Here is a 22249-nt window from a genome sequence, read left to right on the forward strand (position 1 = left end):
TCCCCGAGTACCGCACTCGGACCATCAGTCCTTCGACATGCACCCACACTCTTAAAAAAAGGGTTGTAATACTTACTAAGTTTCACTTACTAAGTGCTTGTCACATATGTTACTACCCTCTTAGTAACTGGAGTTAGTAACAAGAGGCTTAGTAACCGCTACTAAGCAAGTATGTTAGTAACGGATACTACCATCTTAGTAACAGGTGCTACCCTCTTAGTAACAGAAGTTGCAGCATCTTAGTAACATATACTACCCTCTTAGTAACTGAAGCAAGCAGCGTGTTAGTAACAAGTACTACCCCCTTAGTAACTGAATCAAGCAGCATGTTAGTAACAGATACTACCCTCTTAGTAACAGAAGAAAGCAGTACCTTAGTAACAGATACTACCCTCTTAGTAACAGGTTCTACTATTTTAGTAACTACAGCAAGCAGTCTGTTAGTAACAAATACTACCTTCTTAGTAACTGCAGCAAGCAGCATGCTCGTAACAGATAGTACCCTCTTAGTAACTGAAGCAAGCAGTATCTTAGTAATAGATACTACCCTCTTAGTAACTGCAGCAAGAAGTCTGTTAGTAACAGATACTACCCTCTTAGTAACTGCAGCAAGCAGCATGTTAGTAACACATACTACCCTCTTAGTAACTGAAGCAAGCAGCCTCTTAGTAACAGATACTACCCTCTTAGTAAATAAAGCAAGCAGCATGTTTGTAACAAATACTACCCTCTTAGCAACCAGTTAGTAATTGGTCCTAACCACTTACTAAGTGCAAATCGTAACACGTCCCACACTACTTGATAAAAACATTACGAACTTAGAAACTTCAGTAACATACTAATCGCTAATCACTCTCCGACTGCTTTAGTTGCACGGTAAAGTGCAGGAAACCTCAGATAATGAGAGGATCCCAAATATAGGTGAAGTGCGGCTCTACAACTAGATTTCTTGTGCATGTTGTTGGTGAAAGGCTTTCTGCAGACATGACGAAAACCACAAGTTTCATCATCTAACATGCCATAAATACATAACTTTCAGCATTTGATACACACACTTCAATCTTTATTATATAAGCTCTGCTTATTGCACATTGCTGTCAGATCAGCTCTTGATCGACGAAATCGTCCTTAAAAGTAGTGGTGCTCTGGGCACACTTGGTAGTCCACAAAAGTACTCGAGGAGCGTTAAGGTGTTTTTGTTACTCTCCGAGTACATGATGTCCAGTACCCAATACAGTTCCATGATAGCCGTCATGCCGGCTATAACATCGACGACATGAATGTTGAATGCCTCAAACACTACGGTCATTTCTTCGGCCTCTCTGATACTTGTTCCCTCAAAACAAAGAGCAGGGTAGATGTCCTGTAAAGTTAAACATTAGTATTAGCCATTAGCAGAATCAAAATGCTAAAAAATGGAAAAGAGCAAATTTTTTTCAAATGGTGACAACGAATAATAAAAGAAACAACACAAATGAGAGTTGACTCGTGACTCAAATTTCATTGCACATGAAACGTATATATTGTCACAGAGTCATGATCCGGACGAAGCAAGCAGTCGGGCTGCCGAAGATTAAATCTTTATTTCGCTGAACTTGTGGCCGCGAAAGGAAAAGACACTTTGCAAATAATGTACAGCCGCAGTCACGTCTGCGTATAGTGCACGAGCAGCCGGCGTTGCTCTGTGGCAAGACACCTTGCGGCCGTTGTAGGTTGTGACGCCGCGTGCACAGGAGCATGCGCGGCCTTACAAACGTGCAGGCCTGCTCTGCACGGGTGACAACGTTGGCAGGTGTGCTTGTTTAACCAAAAATCCGCGCTCGCTCAAGGCACTTTGGTCATATCTATTGCATAAGAAGAGGCGCGTTTCGACTGATAACACACGCTGCAAAACAACGCACTCTTTGTGATCGTTTTGATTCTGTGGCCGTCTAGACTTTTTTTTTTCCGCAGCTGTTGGCATCATCATATCTACATATAATCGCATGCCTCAAAAAAGCCACAAAGCTTGCATCATTGGTGCAGGCTCGCTATATCCATCAAAATGCCCTTTGTTTTATGAAATAGATGTGACGAAAGTGCCCTGAGGGATCGCGAATCTTTGGCTAAACAGGTACACTTTCCACCATTCTCACCTGTGCAAAACAGGCCCGCATGTCTGTAAAGCTGTGCATGCTCCTGTGCACGCGACATCACAACCCGCAATGACCACACAAGGTGTCGTGCCGCAAAGCAAGGCCGGCTGCTCACGCGCTATACGCAGACGTGGCCCATCTGTACATTGCACTGTTAGTGGCGAACAAAGCGATGTCCATTGGTCCTCTGACAGGTGGTAAAGCGTGCTTGTTTTTATACATGTGCGATCAAAGATTCCAGCATTATCAATGGTGGCCGCGTAATCACTCAACGAAGCAAGACTACAGTCGACGTCGGATTTCCCGGACGCCCAAAATTCCGGACATGCCCGATTTCCCGGACTCATCTGCGGCACCGTCAAGTTCCCCATAGAGTCAATGTATTAAAAAGTCCGAAATTCCGGACGCTTATAGCCTTTGGCATCCAATTTCCCGTACTTTTTACTGTTAACCGCCGACCGAAAGTTACCATTGACGCCGCCATTTTGTTTGTTTTTATATCCTCGAACCCGCCATACTCGCACCGTTGCCAACTCCCGCACCGCGCCGCGGCTGCCGTAACCTCGAAACCGCATGTGTCAATCTATTGCTAGCCGCGGCTTAGCCAAGCCAAACCTCGCTGAGTTCGTTCACGTGTTGTTTTGTCAGCTCTGCAGTCGTGCCTGCGGTTGATCGTTTGCTGCTGCGCGCTATCTTCAGTGATCACGTTTCCCGACCTCCAGCATCCATCGAGTTCCTAGCCGTTTCGTGCTGCACTTTTCGTCTAGCGGATTCACCATTTACAGCGATGGCACCAACTGCTCCTTCGTCCTGCGCCCTGCCGGCGTGTCGATTCCAGCTGGGATAACCTTTGAGGGCTTCGCCGACGCTGACAAAGACCTTGAGCTATGTGCGGACTTAACCGATCACGAAATCATTCGTCAAGTTACGGAGGATTCCGACGACTCTGACACCGTGAACGAAGAGCCATCACCTACCCAGCCAACGAGCTCGGAGTTGACGTGAGCACTGATGACACTATCATCAATGTACAGCAGCAACATGACGTTGACTGAAATTGAGGCAGACATGATCGCGGGCAAGAGGAACGTCGTGCAAAAGAAAATAGGCGACTACTTCGCGCCCAAGTGCTGACCTATGAGGTAGCGCAGGCCACGTCAGATTTTTTTTATAAATAAACGGCTATTTTCAGAGCCACCTAAACGATGTATTGGCTGAATTGCAATGGAAATCTTGTACTCCGGTCATTACCCTCTCAGTCAGCGAAAAATACCTACAAGAAAAGGTGCATTTTCACGTGCATTCGTTTTTGCGGACGTTTTCGTGGTCCCTTGAGGGTCCGGGAAATCGGACGTCGACTGTATTGGCGTCCGGCGCGCAATCATAACGGAATCATCTAACACAATCGTGAGGCTTCCAACACACCACGCCGTGGTCTGAGTGGAGTCTTGTAAACAAACATTGCGGGTGAGACCCGAATACATCAAGATAATATGCATTGCAATATACTAAGAGAAAATTTATCAACGGAAACGCTAAAGCACGACATGACCTTCTGGCATAAGCACACGTGCTCATCTAGAAATGACAATTCCCTCTGCGACAAACAGATGCAGAAGAAATGCTCATTTCTAAAGAAGCAGGCATGGTCATTCCAAAAGGTCATGTCACGCTTTAGTGTTTATTATAATAGGGTTTTCCTTAACATATAAACTTTTAGGGTGCAATGAAATTTATGTCAAAAGTTTTTATTTTTCACTTTACCATTGTTTCTGTGCAAAAAAATTGTGCCGTTTCCTTTTCAATATGCTTTACTTTACTAAATGAAACGTAAAGTTACTTACAGGGCCCCTCAGAAATTTCGGCTTCTCTTTCAGCAGCAGTGGGAGGAGTTCTATTAAGGCAACTGCAAATCGATCTGGAAAAGGATTGTTATTGAAATATCACAGCAATAATATCACAATCACACAGCAATATCACAACAGTAATACAAAGAGAACCTAGAATGACTGAACATACTTTACATACTTACATTTACGGCTATTGCCTTCCAGTTTTTCAAGCTCCTTCTCGAGCTCCTTCACCAGGTCCTTTGTTGAATGGCGAGTTTTCAGTAGCTCCAGAATCCTGGGTCCAAAGTTGTTGAAAAATTCCAACAGCTTTTTTTCCATCTGGATGCTTGTTATTGCTGTAAATTCTTCATGAAGCTATAATCATAGAAGTATATTTAAATTAATTTGCAATTACAAATCTGGGCAACAAGTTTCCAGCTAACATATAAATGAAATGAAGGTCAAAAAGACACTTGGCAGTCAATTCGTCGTAGAGAAAACAAAAACACACATGGGTGTATCTAGATATTTACAGAGCAGGTCCCAATTTTTTTTGGCTGAACACATTAAAAAATTTTTATATCGCGAAGTGGCTTATTTTATCAAAAACAAGTTTATTTGCTTCTGCAGGTGTAGTTGTTGTCAGAATGATACTAACCTAAAAAAAAATGATTCAAATGCAGTTTATGGCATCATTTCAGTGCTTACGTCAGAGTGAATGCGAATGGACAATGCCCAATATACCTTGATGCATTTTCAGATTTGTCTGAATTTGAGCACGAAAAAAAAAATTGACTCAAATATTGACTCCACTGCAGGCCTTTGTCCTGCAGTGGACGTAATCAGGCTGATGATGATGATTCAAATTATCAACACTATGTGCCATCTGCTACCCAAAATTATTTTTTTTTTGGCAACATCATAAGACATTCTCGAAAATTTCTGTTGTAGCTGACAGCCATCATGAGTAAAAAAAGAAAAATAAATGCAAAAGCAAATATATAAAACTAAGCAGACAAAGTTGTCTCAATGCACAAGTCATTTACTGCAATCTGTTTTGCTATTGCTATTGTGGAATGGTGGCATAAACATGTTATTATTTTACATGTCGGCCAGTGTTTGCCCACTGAAATGAAATCAATTAAAAATGCTTTGTCAAACAAACAAAAAATAAATAAAAAAGCCAGGAGTTAGTGTCAAGTGCTTTCATAACACTGGTAGCGGCTTAGGCTTGTTGGATATTCATGACAGTAGAATACTAGCGCGAGAACACATGGACAGAAGAAGAGTGAACGGCACACTGCACTTGTTACAACATAGTTTATTGCTGCAGCCGTAACATACACCTAATTAAAAAAACACGAAGGTGTGTAACATAATTTTAATTATATACTTGAGGAGTTGCACCTACATGTATTTAAGCGCATGTTACAGCTGCAGCAATAAACTATGTTGCGAGAAGTGCAGTGTGTCGTCCACTCTTTTCTCCATGTGTTTTCGTGCTAGTATTCTACTGCTTTCATAAGCCTGGTAGTCAAGGATTTGGGACTGTATAATGATCGTATCGAACCATCCACGGGACGCTTTTTGGTAAACTTTGTTAGAGTGTGAACATACTTAAATTTTAAAACAGATTTGGAGCCAGTGGTCTGGGAAGCAGAAATATGCTCGAAATAGCTAAGCAGACAGCCTCTTGCTTCCCTGCATGCATTTAACATAAAAATGAGGCTTTAAGTCAGTAAAGAATGAATGAATAATTCCTTAAAAACTTGACCATAGCACTGTTGTGCAAGCAATGCCTGCTTCAATGTAGTACAGCTAAAGACCCACTAACCTGTTCACAAGCTACTTTTGAAAACCTATTCAAGTTTCAAAAAGACAGCTGGTAAATATCGTAAGTGAAAGCATGCAATGCAGATGCTGCATTCACATGATACTGACCATCTCAACATTTCCTAAAGCGGGATACTTTTCAAGTATCTCAGCTGTTGTAGGCACTGTATCTTTCATCCACGACCTCCTAGAAGAGCGTGTCTGCTTCATCGATTCGCTCAATTTCTGGAGGTCCGGAGCACGCTTCGACATCTCTTTGGACATGAATTCCAAGTGTCCCACTAAAACACCTTCATCGTGGTCATCATATGGGATGCTTGTTGTCTAACAGGGTAAAAAAAAAAAGTAGAACGAACACTTGTATAAGGCAACCATAGTCTTCCTGGAATTAAGGCAACATGCTGCTACCTAGTTATGTCATTAACCCCCCCCCCACATTTTTTATTTTTTTTAAAATGGGGCTTGTTGAAGCAGAAAAAGACAGCTCATGCGGAGTGCCGTTTTAGTGCCAAAACATTTCACTTACTCAAGCGATGATGAAGCCGTAGACTGTTATTAGCGAGCTAAGCCCCATGCAAATGTTACTTGTAAAACATTGAAATGAACTTAAAAACAGAAATTGCTACCACGCGGCGTTGCCGTTTAGTTTGTGCAGCAATGGCACTATCTTGAGGTTTCCGTTTTCCATAGACCTCCTTGGCTTCCTGCACAGCAGGCAGAGTACTGAGAGTTCTTCGCATGTACCCGAATTTATACTGGATGGATACTTTCCAAGAGTCCTGCAAATAAGCATATTGGACTTTGGAAGACTATTTACATAGAGATTACGTAGTGGTCTCATTGAAGTTCATGCTACATAAACAAATATTTGAGATAAAAAGAAACATGATGTTAGGTGCAACACATTAAAGGGACACAAAAGAGAAACAATGAATTTGTTAAGATTGATAAATTGTGCTCAGAGTTCTATAGCGTAATTTATTTCACCATCATAGGTGTATTGATAGAGGAGAAAATTGAGTTCAAAATTTCATTTTTAAATTTTGTGTGCACGTGATCTAAAATATTTCAAAGCGTATTGTATTTTGATAGTGCCATTTTTTGGGCTTGCTGGTAAATAGAACTTGACGACATATTGAGCGCTAAGAGACAGGGACATGAGGGAGTGGACAACACAATGCGCTAGCTTCAACAATTTTTATTTTCAGGAAACGCCAAGCTATATATCCGTGCACAGTGGTGCCACCAGTCTATCCACTAGCCACTTTCCCGATCTAACAGGTCAACTGACGGTGCACTTACGCACGTGTCACCTTTGCGAAAGATAGCATCAGCTTCAATTATCTCTCGCACGTCTGTATCTTCATGCTTCGCCACAGCAGGCCTGCTGTCAGGTGCTCCTAGAACTATCGCAAACATTCGCAAGCATGATACATTCGCAAGCAGAAACATTCGCAAGCAGAACTATCGCAAGCATGATATCTCGTTAAAGAGCCCTGAGCCTAATTTAGGCATGTGTCAAGTTATAAAAAAAACTTTTAAGCATCTGCAGGATCCTTCATCCGATGCAAATGAAGCTGCAATCTGCAACCACAACAATAGAGTGTTCTTCACACTTAAAAGTGGGAAGAACACTACGGTTCATAAAAATATATGTTGCTATATCAAGGACACATAATTTTGCACCAACCTATGGCACTGGTCAAACATCATCACTTGTATAGGATTGTGTGTGTTCATAAGTGCAACTTATCTGGTATATTCAAGCAACAAATATCTTTTTCTTTTCCCACATTTAATTAAATGTGTAGGTAACAAAGTATCACACACATGAGTGTTAATTACCCCTTATGTAATCAGACAATGCGGGCCATCAATGGAAGCCGTACGAGGTTAAACACACTCCAGTAGGGCTCGCATTTCTCACTGACCAAGGCTAATACTCAATATAAAACATTACAGTAAGCACAGACAACAATGCAACGATGATTATGCGATTATGTAGTCTAGATGTTCCGCTGCAGAACTTGAGCCAACGTATGTTTTACTTACTGCTAGACGCATTTCTTCGATGACAGAACACGTGCAAGAACCAGTAGTACACTTCACAAATATTTAACTTTCTTAAAACAAAAAGTAATTTGATAAAACTGTCTCCACGAATAGATAATTGATGTTGCTAGTAAATATGCTATTTAGCATAATTTTACTAGAACAACCTCAGTGTAAAATTTACGACTAAACTAGAGCAAAAATTACCTTTTATGCAACTTTGTCGCCAGCTTTGCAAGCCATTTGACAGTATATGTGTCTCAAACTATTTTTTGTGTGACAGTAAAAGTTTCTGACACTCAAACAATACAAAATATTGCATATCACTAAATGTAGTCTGTTTGTAAAAAAATCCCAAACATTAAAAATTGTGTCCATATTTAAGGTAACATAAAAACCCATGCAAACATAAAAGTTTGTTAAACCTATTTTTAGTAAAAAGCCTACCATCATTCTATAGGAAAAATTTTGTCCTAACTTAATTTGGAAAGACCAGATTTTTTCACTACGCGTGTTACAAGCTAAAGTTTCAAGCTTTCCGAAAAAACTTCATGTGTGGCTTGCTGCTCCCAGTCAGTCAGTGAAGAACTTTGTTTATTGATCCTGAGGACCTTTTTTCACCCAAAAATATTTCGGCGGGCCACTTCTTGCTTTATATGGATGGTCCATTGTTGATATCGCAGATGGTTGAGCGCCAAGGCTCGTACAAGTTGGCGTTGAATGACCCATACAATGACCCATACATTAGCTTACCGACTTACCCAACTCCAACGCACACAACATTTACATGAAAAAAAAAAAATAGTGCAAACCCCGATTCTAATGTGCACTTGTGCTCCTTCACCCCCCCTCCGCCCTCAGATAAAAGGACTTGTTACTTGCTTGTGCTACATTCTATGTTTAGCCTTGTAGCTCTCAAATGTTTGTTTTCGTTCTTTATTCCTAGTTTTCCCATTCACATACATTTTGCTTTTTTTTTTTATTGCCATGAAAGCAGATGTTGGTGCACAAATGAGGCACCAGCTACTCCTTAGTTCTAGAAGTGACAAAACATGCCACAAGCCAGGTTCGAAAATTGCACGTAAAATAGTGCATTCCGCGTGACACCAGATTGTTACTAATTAGCATGCAGCACACACAATATACAATTTTAATATCACCGTGCCGGTCCGATATGATGTCTCGAGAATGCAAAGAATATAGTTATTCAAACAATCTTATATGTTTCACCGTTTTCTTTTCCAGTCCCTTTTTCTTTCCAACTGATAGCATTATCATAATCTGCCAAACATTTTCTGTGGATATTGCGATATGTCCAAATCGTAAAAAATTTCACTTACCCAACCAGTACCAATTGTGTCTCTAAGGACAGGGTATTCAACAACGAGTGCCTTTGAAGCAGCCTCATAGAGCCGCCTTCCTGGGTATCTATGAAAGCAACAAATGTTCAGCCGGTATTCAATAATATACAGGAGAGTACGGAGGCACTTACACAGTGAAGTTCATCAAATGGTGGCTTAACCAAGACACAATCCTTGATTTTGTCCGACTCGAAACTTTTCCGAGTTCTGTATTGCCAATGGCAACTTTTAGGTCTAAGGGAAGGGGTGGCAGTCTATAATCACTTCCGTGAAAAGGTTGAGTAGTTGATGGCTCCAACTCGGGAGAAACCACAAGCAGTTCATTTGTGCTGAAAACAGGATAAAAATCAGCAGGCTTTCAGTTTGGTGCAACAATTCGAAGTTGAGCTACTCACCTGCAAGCATGAGGCATGGCCTCATCAGTGATTATTCTAATTTTGCTCCCATCACAAAAGACATGGTTCCCTGGAGGGTCGACATAAGCTTCAAATTGTGCATTGTAAACCTGAAAGAAATTTAATGCTTATACAAACACAATTACCGTGGGCAACAAATAATAAAACTTTCAGCTGTCAGTATTATTTCAAAGACATTACTATGCTAGCCACACAGGTGCAATTTGTATGCATGAAGTGAACAAGTGGCAAACTGTTCTTGTTCATTCTTTCCATGTCCCTGTCATGTTTATTTACACATACCAGTTTTACTTTCAAGTGGCAAAAGACAGGCTAGTTGGCGCGTGTACGAGATAAATTAACAGCGCAACCACAGGACGAAGAAAGAAAACATGAGGATAGACGCTGAATATCAACTGTATCAGATAAATTAACAGCGCAAACACAGGACGAAGAAAAAAAAAAAAAACATGAGGATAGGCGCTGAATGTCAACTGAATAGCAAATCCCACATACATCTTGCTGCATGAACATCGAGTGAAGCTTTGGGCTAGTTGGTTTTGCATAAAAAAGTCCATATCGCGCTGTATGTAATTCATTATGAACATCGAATTTTATAGACGATGCATGTGGCAGACTTTGTGTGTTTTTGGAACAAGCAGCACATCCTCTTCTCTTTTTGTTCACTAGGCAACACGTACCACCTGTTTCGTGGGCACTGAGAGCACATGTGAGCAGTAGCACGTCTGCCAGCCTCCTTGATTCGACACTACACCCTATGGATGTCGGGACTGACTGCAGCTTGTCAGATGAACTTCAGTACGACATGAGCAGATGATGCAGAAAACCAGCAGTAGTCAGTCTCGAAAAGCAGGGCTGCGTCTTGTGTGTGCGAGTGTGGTATAATGAATTTTGAATGATGGACAGTTCGATACTTTTTTTCTTCTTCAAATAAGTGAACTCAAAGAGCAACAGGCTCTGCTATGAATGAGGCTTTCAGGAACGACAAGTGCAATGTTTGTGAAGAGGAGACAGAGAAACATTGAAAGATGAAGAAATGCGAGGGGCGCACGAGGAGGCCAGCATGGAAGGCTGGAGTTTCATTGCTTGTTTCCAGTTGCTTGATTTCCATCTGTGCTTTTCCTATACAGCTGGCAGTGCCTATAATGTGCCAAAAACACATGTATTGACTCAGGCTCGGCACCAGTTCTCGGTGACTTTCTGGAGAATCGGTTGGTTTATAAGTGGTTCACATGTTCGGAATGTGGTCGATCTTCTAGCGATATTTACGTCTACAATGGGGAAGCATTAAGAAGCACAAAGCATCATCAGAACATTCGAAATCGCTCGGAATTTGTTCACACTAACAAATGATCTTTTGTCAAAAAGTAGCATAAGATTTCTTGACCTTGTTATGCACTTCTTCACCAGCTGTGTTAGCTAGGAGTATTCACCCTCTCATAGAGCTTGTTGCCCTTTTGAGAGCAAAAGGAGCTAGTGAACCATCTGCCATGTGGAATGCAGTATTTCGTTCCTGCACACACAGGGTGTGGCCCAGCTTTCCAAGCTAAATTGAGACTAATTACTGCTGGTTTTGCATGTCATCTGCTCGTGTCGCTGCTTGAAGTTCTACTGATGGTGGTGCATGAGCATGATGCAGAATTAGTAATACTACTGTCATTCCTTCTTTCCATAGTGTGTCGCATCAAATAAAAATGACAGCTGGACACACTAGTGCTCACATGGTGTTTTTCAGCACCCTTGAAGCTGGTTATACATCACTTCCTGAACAAAAGGTAAGAGGCAGTGCCACTTGTTTCAAGAAAAAGACCATGTGTGCTACAGGCAGCATCTAAGAAATTCAATGCTGATGCGGCAAGATCACGGTGCAAGAATATTCTAGGTGAGTGAACGCCGGGACTATTCGCTGCCTGATAATGTTCTGGTTCGCAAGAGGCCCGAGAGATGGCGCTACAAATTTTGCCCCGGCTTCTCTCCCCCCCCCCCCCATCTGGGTGTAGGAAAACCCCGTGACGTAAGAAAGTAACGGCGCTCATTTATTGTCGCCACAACAACTTCGCGCCGCCATCAACCCCGTTCCCTTATCACCCCCCTTTTCAGTGGTGCCGCTCTATGGGTGTCGCGTGGTTGATATCGTGCGATAGGCCAGTTTTCTCAGATTGGGACCCACCGCCCACGTGCTGGATGTGCTTTGCGGATTTTGCCAACAGCCCGCCATGGTCCTCAGTCTGTCGAGCCATCTATCGGCATGCCGCAAACGAGAACATAATCGGTACCTCCCCGCCAAGCGCTCGCTTCGCAACGTTCGTTCACCTGAAGTATTCTTGCACCGTGGGCAAAATGTATGTGGGACAGGCTGAGTGGTGAATGAATAGGTGGCTTCGAGAAGATGCAAATTAATTAAACACTTGTGTCGGGAGCAGCAATTTTGCCATACGTTGTCAGCACTCGTCCTCATGTTTTCTTTTCTTCGTCTTATGATTTTACTGCCAATAACTACTTTGATGCAAGCATGGCTGATACTCTGCAGGATCATTTCTTGTGAGCAGCCTATTATATTCAATGAAATTTCAGTTTATTTTATGCTTTGCATTCTCTAGTGTTGCAAGGTATTCATCATAACATTTCGCAGTAACAGTAACATTTTGGCATTTTTCACTGTGCCAAAAGTGACCCTTTCTCCAATGTAACATAGATAACATAGTAGCAAAAAGGCTGGCATTATTTCTTGTCGTTACAGCTGCATTACAAAACGGAAAAGGGACGTCATTTTAGTGGAAGTAAATACAGCCAGGGGCTTAGCACTTTATTAAGTGCACAGTAACAGTGTGGCCACAGCAGCTAATACAGAAGCTACAACTACACCCTACATTCATGCTTCCCATTATCACGTTTCTTGGTGGCATTGGTTCATCCAAATCCCTTTAGCCATTTGTGCACTGACAAGGCCAGCATACCACAACCTACTATCCCTGACTGAACTGTTGGAGTGGCTTCTGGTGCTCACACAAATGAAACACTTAGGTTCTATTCAAATAAAGGCATCCGATTTTTTTCATTTGGTTTACGTCACCACTTCCTTCGAATTGACACATCACACGTGACACACTATGTATTTTACCTTGGTGTTTATCTTTACGCACATAAGGCCAGTGCTAATTACTTGCGTGAACGAGCACCGGTGCTGAAACACGACCGCCACATTTATGCTTTCATTAAGTGCTTAACAAAGGTACACTATATACGACAAAAATATTGCAGCTCCTCAAGTAAAAAAAAAAGACTGCCTCCCAAGTTGGGACACACTTTCCTTCTTTGTTCTCCTATTCGCGCGCTATTGCAGATGGGTCCCCTGGGTTACTCAGCAATGCCATGTATTGTTCTCCTATTCGCGCGCTATTGCAGATGGGTCCCCTGGGTTACTCAGCAATGCCATGTATGAGCAATGTATGAGCGAAGAAAACAAAAGGCACTTCCAGAACGTACCTCTATTCTGCCGGTTGACGCGACATCTCCAAAATCTGTAGCCTTCACGGCAGCCAAGACATCTTCCATGGTGTGTCCGTTAATGGAGATAATCTTCTTGCGCTCCTTCCATGACACCAAGCATTGAATCGGTGTCGACATTTTCACGGCAGCAAAAAGAAAAAAGCACACAAACGGAGAAGCAGTCCTACGGCAAGTTCAGCAAGGCGCGAAAGAGGCGAACGGCTTACGTGCTTGTCTTGGCTTGTACTACAGTGGCACACAGCGATGGAGAAATAAACACCTCGTTCTTTTACCTCTTTACTCTAGTTCTAGAAAGGCTTCAGAGGTAGTAGTGCGCGCTACCTGCAGTTTTTTTTTATTTGATAATAAAAAGATATTTCTGACGTTGAAGAGTTTAGTTACGCCAACTGCATGTGCCTTTAAAAGAAATGAAGGCAGCGCAACATAAAATTAGCACATATTTTTTAGTAATTCCTTAGTAGAGCCGATCTCCTTCATCATCGTATTTGTCTTGGAATGTTGCTGTTGCTGTGATGGTATGCTCAAGCTAGTTGCCGTGGCTGACGTTTTATTGTGCTGTGCTCCTCTAGTTTCGGGCCCAGTGCGCGCAGATTGTTCTGCGGGAATGAATCGCCGTAGTTTGTGTGAGTGAAACAAATTCACGCCATGCATACGTGCCCACGGTGCCCGTTTTCGTCGGCAAAGTTTTGCAAGGTCATATGGCACATCAGAGATCATCGCCACGATACGGATTTTTCTGTCATGTGTGGTGTGCAAGGGTGTGCAAAGACATATCACGAGTTCGAATCGTACCGGAGACACATTTACCGCTGCCATAGAAGCTACGTGGAGCTCGACGAGCCTCAACAGGGGAACGCTGCAGGAAGTGTTACACCGCGGCTGGATGCTACAACAGATGTCACTGCTTTCGACGACGCAGAATTGCCTTCTTCGAGCTCATTTGCCGAAGATACGAGCAACGGACAAGAAAGTACCTGCACTGTGACTGCACACGGTTCTTCTAGCTCTATTCACGACTTCACACTAAAAGTCAAGAAGCAGATGTGTTTACTTTTTTTTCGCGTAGCTGAAGTGCACAAGCTGCCGCACTCTATAACAGAGAGCATTTTTGCCGATTTCAAGGACACCTTTTTTGACATAATGAAGGCATTTGCTTCTCAAATACAACAAAACATCCCCTTAGATTCTGCTGGAGAAGATGTGCAAAAGTTGCTTGCTTGTGACTTTCTGGAAGATGTGTTCCAAAGTGCCAGCACGAAGTCACTCCGGGAAAATTTCGCAAAGGAACATCTTCCTTATGTCAAACCCGAGGAGCACATTCTTGCTGTTGGCGAGACATTTCAGTATGTGCCTATACCTCGTGTCCTCCAAAACCTGATGTTGTCCGAGACTTTTCGTGAACGTTTAGACCAAAGCTTCACAATTGGGCAGCCATCACCAGTTCTCCGAAGTTTTTTTGATGGTGTATTCTTCAAGGAAAAACTGTCGGCACTTCTGGAGAACGGGGCACAATACACTCTGTTTCTTGTTCTTTACAGCGATGAGCTCGAGATTGTGAACCCCTTGGGGTCAAAACGAGGCATTCATAAAGTAATTGTTGTGTACTTTAGTGTGCTCAACCTACATGCTCGTCACAGGTCACAGCTACGCTCCATACATGTAGCTCTTGTTGCGCCATACAGGCTTGTTGACAAGCATGGCATGAAGGCAATCTTGGAACCTGTTGTTTCAGACATTGTGAGATTGGAAGCAACCGGCTTTACAGTGCACATAAATTCAGCTACTGCTAAAGTCAGAGCAATTCTCGTTGCATTTAGTGGCGACAACCTTTCTATGAATAGGCTGGGTGGATTTACCTGTTGTTTTAACAGAGGGCGCCCGTGCAGGTTTTGCACTGCACCATATGCAACTTTTAGCTCTGTATTCCATGAAATGGATGTGCGAATTCGAAACAAGAGTTTGCATGAAACTCACATTGAAGGTGCTAGGGTGAACCAGCCACTAAGCACTGCACTTTATGGTGTGAAAGGTGAATCGCCCCTTTTAAACATTTGGTACTTTGATGCAACACTGCAGCTACCGCCGGACCTGATGCACGATGTGCTTGAGGGAAGCATACCTCACGTTTTAAAGCATGTTTTGCAAGGCCTCATCAGTACCAATGTTATTAGATATTCAGACCTAGATTGCATCACAGCATTCAGTTTTGGTGCACATGACAAGAAAAACAAACCACAAGCTGTCGAAAAACACTTTCTTACTTCGAAAACTCCATATAAGGGCACTGCATCGCAGAAGTGGTGCCTGTTTAGGTTTTTGTCCCTTATGATTGGAGACATTGTTCCGGAACTCAACGAGCACTGGGAAGTGTACTTGCTTTTCAAAAGGATTGTTGACCTCATATTTGCTGACAGCCTTCCACATGACCACCTTGCATGTCTGCAGGATGACATTCGTTACTTTTCATCTTCTTTTGAGATTCTGTACCCTGGCCACGTAATTCCGAAACTTCATTTCCTGGTGCATTATCCAAGACTAATCAATGAACTTGGCCCACTGAAGCAATACTGGTGTATGCGCTATGAGGCCAAACATCAGTATCTCAAATCCATTGCTGTGCGTAACCAAAATTTCAGGAATATTTGTAAGACAATTGCGGGGCGACACCAGTTATTACAGAGCTATGAACTCTGTAATTCAGAGTTTCACAACTCTATTCAGACAACTAAAGCCAGGCCTTTAAAAGAGAAAGATTTGCCCCCTTGCATGGCTGAAGTTTTCTCACCCGGCGTTCCTGTGTGGAAAGTTAATTCTGTGACTGTCGATCAGATAACGTACAAAGTCAAAGATGTGGTCATTCTGCAGAAAGCCATACTACCTAGTTTTGGACAGATCTCAGAGCTGTACATATATTGTGGAGATGTGTTTTGTCTTGTGAATGTGCTCGGGAATACAATGTTTGACAGACATCGTTGGTGCTATGTCGTCGAGAAAACATCAGAACAGAAACTTGTCAAACCGACAAACCTTGCATCATCACAGATTCTCGACCTCTACTTTGATTCTCGACTTGTGTTAAGGCCTGAAGTAATGCTGACTGGTTGAACTCGCAACACTCATCGTATGCAAGCTCAAAAGCTTGAGAAACTACATGCAATACATCGTCGTGCAGAACGTAGATACATACGGACAAAGTGCATGGATGATTAGAGGCTGGCTAGACGATTTGATATATATGTGGCGTTTAACGACCCAAAACCACCATATGATTATGAGAGACGCGGTAGTGGAGGACTCTAGAAATTTTGACCACCTGGGGTTCTTTAAGGTGCACGCAAATCTGAGCACACGGGCCTACAGCATTTTCGCCTCTATCGTAGGCTAACTAGATGCACTCAAAAGAAAATACGACGGCACATGAATAAACTGGCTTGGTGACGTTGGGCATCCTTCTGCGAGTCGTCGGATCCGTGAAAAGCCCCTATTTCTGATATGGAGAACTGTCCGGGCTCTTAGCACAACCTTTGGTCAGCGAGACCCATTCACATCTCTGGCACTTCACCTACAATGTAGATAGATTGACCTCGCAGAATCCTTCTGTCGAAGAATCGCCGTCAAGTCCAATTTCATGAAAACAAGAATAGCAATACTCGACAACCCGCTTCTCTCACGTGATCCCCGCATAGAATGCCCACTTTCTATGGATGAGGTAGAAGTGGCACTGGCACTGTGCAGACGTTCTTCAGCACCCGGACCTGACTGCATTGTGTACCCTTTGTAACCTTGGAGACGAATCTCGGAAGGCACTCTTATGCCTATACGATGACTCCTGGCAGACTGGTATGGTTTACCAAGCATGGAAGTCAAGTCGCCTCATTCCGCTTCTCAAAGCTGGTGAATCTCGTGGATATTGCCTCATACCGTCATATTGTGCTTATCAGTTGTGTGGGAACAACAGTGGAAAGAATTACTTTAACACAAATGAAGTGGTATTTAGAGCACTATGAAATTTATCTAGTATCCATGACTGGATTCAGGCACGGCCATTCATCAATTGACAATGTTGTTAATCTGGTGACATATGTTGAACACCAGAAAGCCTCTAAGAAACTGTGTGCTGCCCTGTTTCTAGACGTTAAGGGAGCTTAAGACAATGTCGCCCATGAAGCCATCCTTAGTGCTTTGGAAACAGTAGGTCTTGGTGGAAAGGTATATGTGTGGGTGTACAGCTACTTACAGCTGAGATCATTCTACGTGACGATGGTGAATGGCCCAACACCTGAGTATTGCAGTAGCCGAGGAGTCCCTCAAGGAGGAGTGCTAAGCCTTACACTTCGCAATATAACCCTCAGTGGACTAGTCGAGCACCTACCAACCACTGAAGAATTTTCTATCTACGCTGACTTCATCAGGTGTGACAAGGCTACAGCTTCGAGACTGCCTTCAGAAAACTGCCACAACGACGTCATGCTACGTTCGTAAACAAGGTCTCGAGGTGTCCTGCGGAAAATGTGCAGTGGTAGCATTCACGCGGAAACCGATGCCTGCTTACAGCATCTCGATTAACGGAGAACACATATCGTTCAGCAGAAGCCACAGATTCTTAGGAGTCATAATAGACAGAAACCTGTTGTGGACTCCGAACGCGAACTATGTGAAGAAGCAGTTGATCGCAACATTCACATGTTCAAATTCCTTGCAGAAGAGAAATGGGGAGTGCCCGTACCGTCCATGCTACAACTGTACAGGGTGCAGTTTATCGGATTCTTATGGTAGAGTTTAATTACAATATCTAACACAGGCAAGACTAACCTGCATAAAATTCAGAGCATTCAAGCCCAAGCACTCAAGATATGCCTTGGATTACCCTGCAGTGTTTCAACAGCTGAAACCATTGTCATTGCCCGAGATCACTAAATCAAGACACATAATATTACCGAGACAACGCGTATGCACCACAGGCATTATACCAGGACCCCTTCCCACCACCCGGGGAGCCTCGCTGCTGAAAGGCCCCGCACGACATACGGTGCCACTGTCTGCAAGCAATGCTCATCATTTACTGAGGCGTATGCACCTGCATCAAAGCCACTGCTTCCTCCTTGGGGCTTGAGTCGGCCACGAGTTTACTTAATGAGCCCAGGAATGCGGAGAAAATCTGACCTACCGACACATGCCCTAAAACAACTGAGTCTATTAGTACTGGACCAGACCTGCAGTAACCACGTGCACATCTACAGAGATGGCACGTCTACATCGTCTAGTTCATGTGGAGCAGTGGTTATACCATTACAAGAGGTAACTCTGCGTTTTAAGACTTCGCATGCGACGATGTTCACGGCGGCAGAACTCGAGGCTTTGCGCAGTGCACTAGAACTCGTCAATTTTGAAGAAAGACCAAGTAAATGGGCCGTGTTTTCTGACTCAAAACCAGCGTTACAGTGCGTGCCATCAGTTCACCGACGCGGATGCCACGGGCAGTTGACTTATCGAACCGTGAAACTTCAGCACCTCTTAATACAAAAAGGCCACGACATCGACTTTCAGTGGTTACCTGGGCATTGTGGCAGCAATGGAAATGATTCTGCAGATCATGCTGCTCACACATCAGATCAGGAAGTAAACAGTGTTTTGATTCCGCTTTCAAGAGCGGACGCTGCGAGGCAAATTCGCCAACTGGCTCGCAGTCTCACATTGACTGAGTGGAACACACCAAGCATACGACGTACCAGACTACATGAACATGACCCTTCACTACAACTCTGACCTGCACCCGGCCTACATCGACGTGACACTTCGCTTCTCTATCGTTTTTGACTGGGACTTGCTTTCACGAAAGCTTGTACCACGTTAATCGGAATGACTGATAGTGCAGCATGCGATGTTTGCAACACTGATGAAAATATTGAACACCTGCTGTTCTCGATTGACCTCAGAGAGACAAGTACTTGCCAACGCATTGCGGCGACTGAATGATCGGCCTCTTTCTGTGCAGGTGCTAATACAGCACCGTCCACATCCCTCGACAGCCCACAAGACAGTGAAAGCCCTCTTATGTTTTTTGAGGACTACGAGTTTGTGTGAATGCCTCTGACTTGCGGTAGAGTTCTACACGCCACAGTGAATTGACTGTCTGTCTTTTCCTTTTTCTTTTTCTTCTCTCTTTCTCATCTTTCTTGTCCCCTTCCCTAATTCCCCAGTGTAAGGTAGCTTACCTGATGTCTTTCTGGTTAACCTCCCTGCCTTCTACCTTTGGTTGCTTCCTTCCTTCCTCACTGTACGCAAAATGCTTGCAATGACAATAAACTTATTAATTTAAAATCATGTTTATTTGTTATATACTACCTACACATTACTTGCCACAGTTTGATACATATCCAACTGGAGGAAAAATTTAGGCAGAAGACATTTTGATATGAGTGCCAGGGTTTAATGTTGTACATTCATAATCAGTTCACCACGTTCATTATTTCTATCTATAAACATTTTGTAGTCCTCTCATAGAAAATTTCAAGAAGCATTATATCACATTGTGGACATGAACGTTTTCATAAAGTGTCATGCCAGCTACAACAAAACTAATGTAAAGTAAACTTGCTTTAAGTGAGGACTGCAATACTAGTCAACTGTTATTTCAGAACTTGAAGCAGAAATATAAGATGCACAGTGAATGCAGTTTCATAATTGCATACATGCCCAAGCTAAATTTAGCCAGAAAAAGTAACAAAAAATTGCATACAGACTATCACAATACAACCAAAATAATGCTTGTGGTTATTGCATGGAGAATATTGCGCTATTTCGTTGCTTCATTTAACACTGATTAATTAGGCAAGAATTATGTATCAGCTTTTGAGGCAATGAAGCTGGCCGAAAAAGTTTTAAATAAGATGTAGTTGATCGGTTTGTGAAACATCCCATTTGACTGTTTCTAACTTATTGTGCTTGAAGTATTGCTGTTCTCTGATTATTGCAGATGCCCGCGAAATAAGAAAAAAGTTTAAGTGGCGTGCCCGCTTACGCACCTTGAATACAGTGCTCCCTAATGTTCCGCGCGCAAACGACCCCTGTATTTGACCGAACGTTCTGCCACCGCGGCCGCTCTGCGACGATGGCTGTGGCTCTGCGACGACGCACCTGGTGGTTGCGAGAGCAAAAGTGATAACCGCTGCGCCTGCCTATCGCTGTTATGAGCCGCCGTGAACGAAGCATATAGCTTATACGTTAAAGGGCCATTAAGGATAACAACAATTTTATCTCATTAGTGAATTTCCAAAATCGGCGCGCTTGCCACGAGAAGACCCGCAAAAAGGAAGTGCGAAGAGAAAACACCTGAAGTTCCCGAACCAAACGCCTTGACGTGATAGAGTTTGATCGCGTCTACGAAGTCCTATGTAGTTCGTAATCAGTGAAAATGAAGTACATTCTCCACTGAGGGGGCCATCGGTATTACTTACCAAGTTTAAGAGAATATCGTTTATCATTCACGCGAAAGTACAAAATATATACGTGGACTTTGCGGCGCAAAATTTAAAAATGGAACAGTGATCAAAATTTTCTCTTTTAGTAGACTCTTAATAGTGAAATTACGACATTAAGGTTCTCAGAGAGCAACTTATCAATCGAAACGATTTCATTGTTTCACTTCGTGAAACACATCGTGGCGCGAAAGTGAACACGTCACAATTTTTTTTGTAATTCACGGGCTCCTCATTAAGCTCATTATGGTGAAACAACGCCTTACTAAACGAAGGACGAGAAAATGTGCACAGGGCGCAGTAGCGAGTTCAGCGCAGGCAGTGTTTGCAGCATAAACTCGCCTAGCAATGACGTATACACCACCATGCGTTCCCTAGCAAGGTGTTGGAGGAAAGAAAAGTGGATAAATGCAGAGAAGAAGAAGAAAAAAAAACTCATAGGGTCTCATGTGCTTTCACGTAAGACGAGTCGAAGACGAAAGCCATCATCTTGTTCATCTCCGTCGTCGTATTGATCCCTCCGAAAGCTTCTGCACCTAACGTGCATGGTTTTGCACATCATCCGTGATAGATCTACCTTTGACCAAGCTACAATGTCGTGTGATGACGTTATTTTGTAACGGGACGTGATAACGGCATAACGGCGTCACATATTTTGGCGATTTATGACGTAACATCAATAGTGACGTCATCACGACATAATTTCTCGCTTCACTTGTGCTTTGCCCGACGCCGCGGGACGCTGACGGTAACTTTTCAGTTCGATAAATCATCTAAGGCTATTTTGGCTCAAAAGAAAAAAAAACAAATTTCTGGGCATAGTGGGGTTCAAACCCAGGGGCCCATGGTCCGAAGAAGAGCGTCGTATCCAGAGGAACAAAGATAAACACGACAGCATAAAATTTCGGGTGACATGCAGTTAGACTCAAATATCAATTCCTCTAAAAATGTTGGCCGTATAAATTATATGCATTCAACCTATGATAAAAAAAAGTGAATATACGGGAAGGGTTTGAGAAGGTACGAGGGGATAAATGGCAAAATTTATTAAAATCTTTCACTCAGTGAGTGAATGCGTGTTTTTGCAGCACTGTGAAGGGTTATAAGCAAGGTAGCTTTTTGTTACTAACTCGAGTTAGTAACTAGGCGGTTTGGGTAGTAACAACACGCCTGTTGCTTTCAAGTTTGTAAAAGGTTAGTAACTGTCTCAGAGAGTTAGTAACAGTGGCTGTTACTAACATTTTCCTTCCAGTTACTAGGTTTTTACGAACTTTTTTTTAAGAGTGTAGTATCATATGTAGCATTTCATGCGTGAACAACATTATACAAGGACACCTCGGAAAATACCAAAAGAACAAGCTGAAGCTGAAGACAGATGAATGTAGGAACAGCGCAACCTAGAAGTATAGGTACTGCGCAACTACGGAAGCGAAAAAACAAGGACAGAAAACAGCGCTGTGGAGACTGTCCTTTCTGTCGCTCGGCGCTCTTTTCTGTCCTTGTTTTTTCGCTTCCGTAGTTACGAAGTAACTACTTCTAGGTTGCGCTGTGCCTACATTCAGTTATGTCCTACCAACTTGCCCAAGTTTCCACGCTGAAGACACATGTTTGCTGTAAGACAGTCTTTGCGTA

General features: G+C 42.9%; 1 protein-coding gene across 1 annotated transcript; it reads right to left on the minus strand.

The window, feature by feature from the left end:
* Positions 1-1041: 1041 nt before the first annotated feature.
* Positions 1042-21894, minus strand: LOC142791806 (uncharacterized). The gene is made up of 8 exons (XM_075885551.1): positions 13116-21894; positions 9609-9718; positions 9345-9542; positions 9193-9280; positions 5909-6124; positions 4168-4342; positions 3980-4053; positions 1042-1363 (listed from the first exon to the last, which is right to left on the minus strand). The coding sequence occupies exons 1-8, from the start codon at positions 13254-13256 to the stop codon at positions 1103-1105; spliced, it is 1263 nt and encodes a 420-aa protein (XP_075741666.1). The 5' UTR covers positions 13257-21894; the 3' UTR covers positions 1042-1102.
* Between the last annotated feature and the right edge of the window lie 355 nt (positions 21895-22249).

This window comes from Rhipicephalus microplus, unplaced genomic scaffold (genome assembly GCF_043290135.1).
Source record: "Rhipicephalus microplus isolate Deutch F79 unplaced genomic scaffold, USDA_Rmic scaffold_189, whole genome shotgun sequence".
NCBI lineage: Eukaryota > Metazoa > Arthropoda > Arachnida > Ixodida > Ixodidae > Rhipicephalus > Rhipicephalus microplus.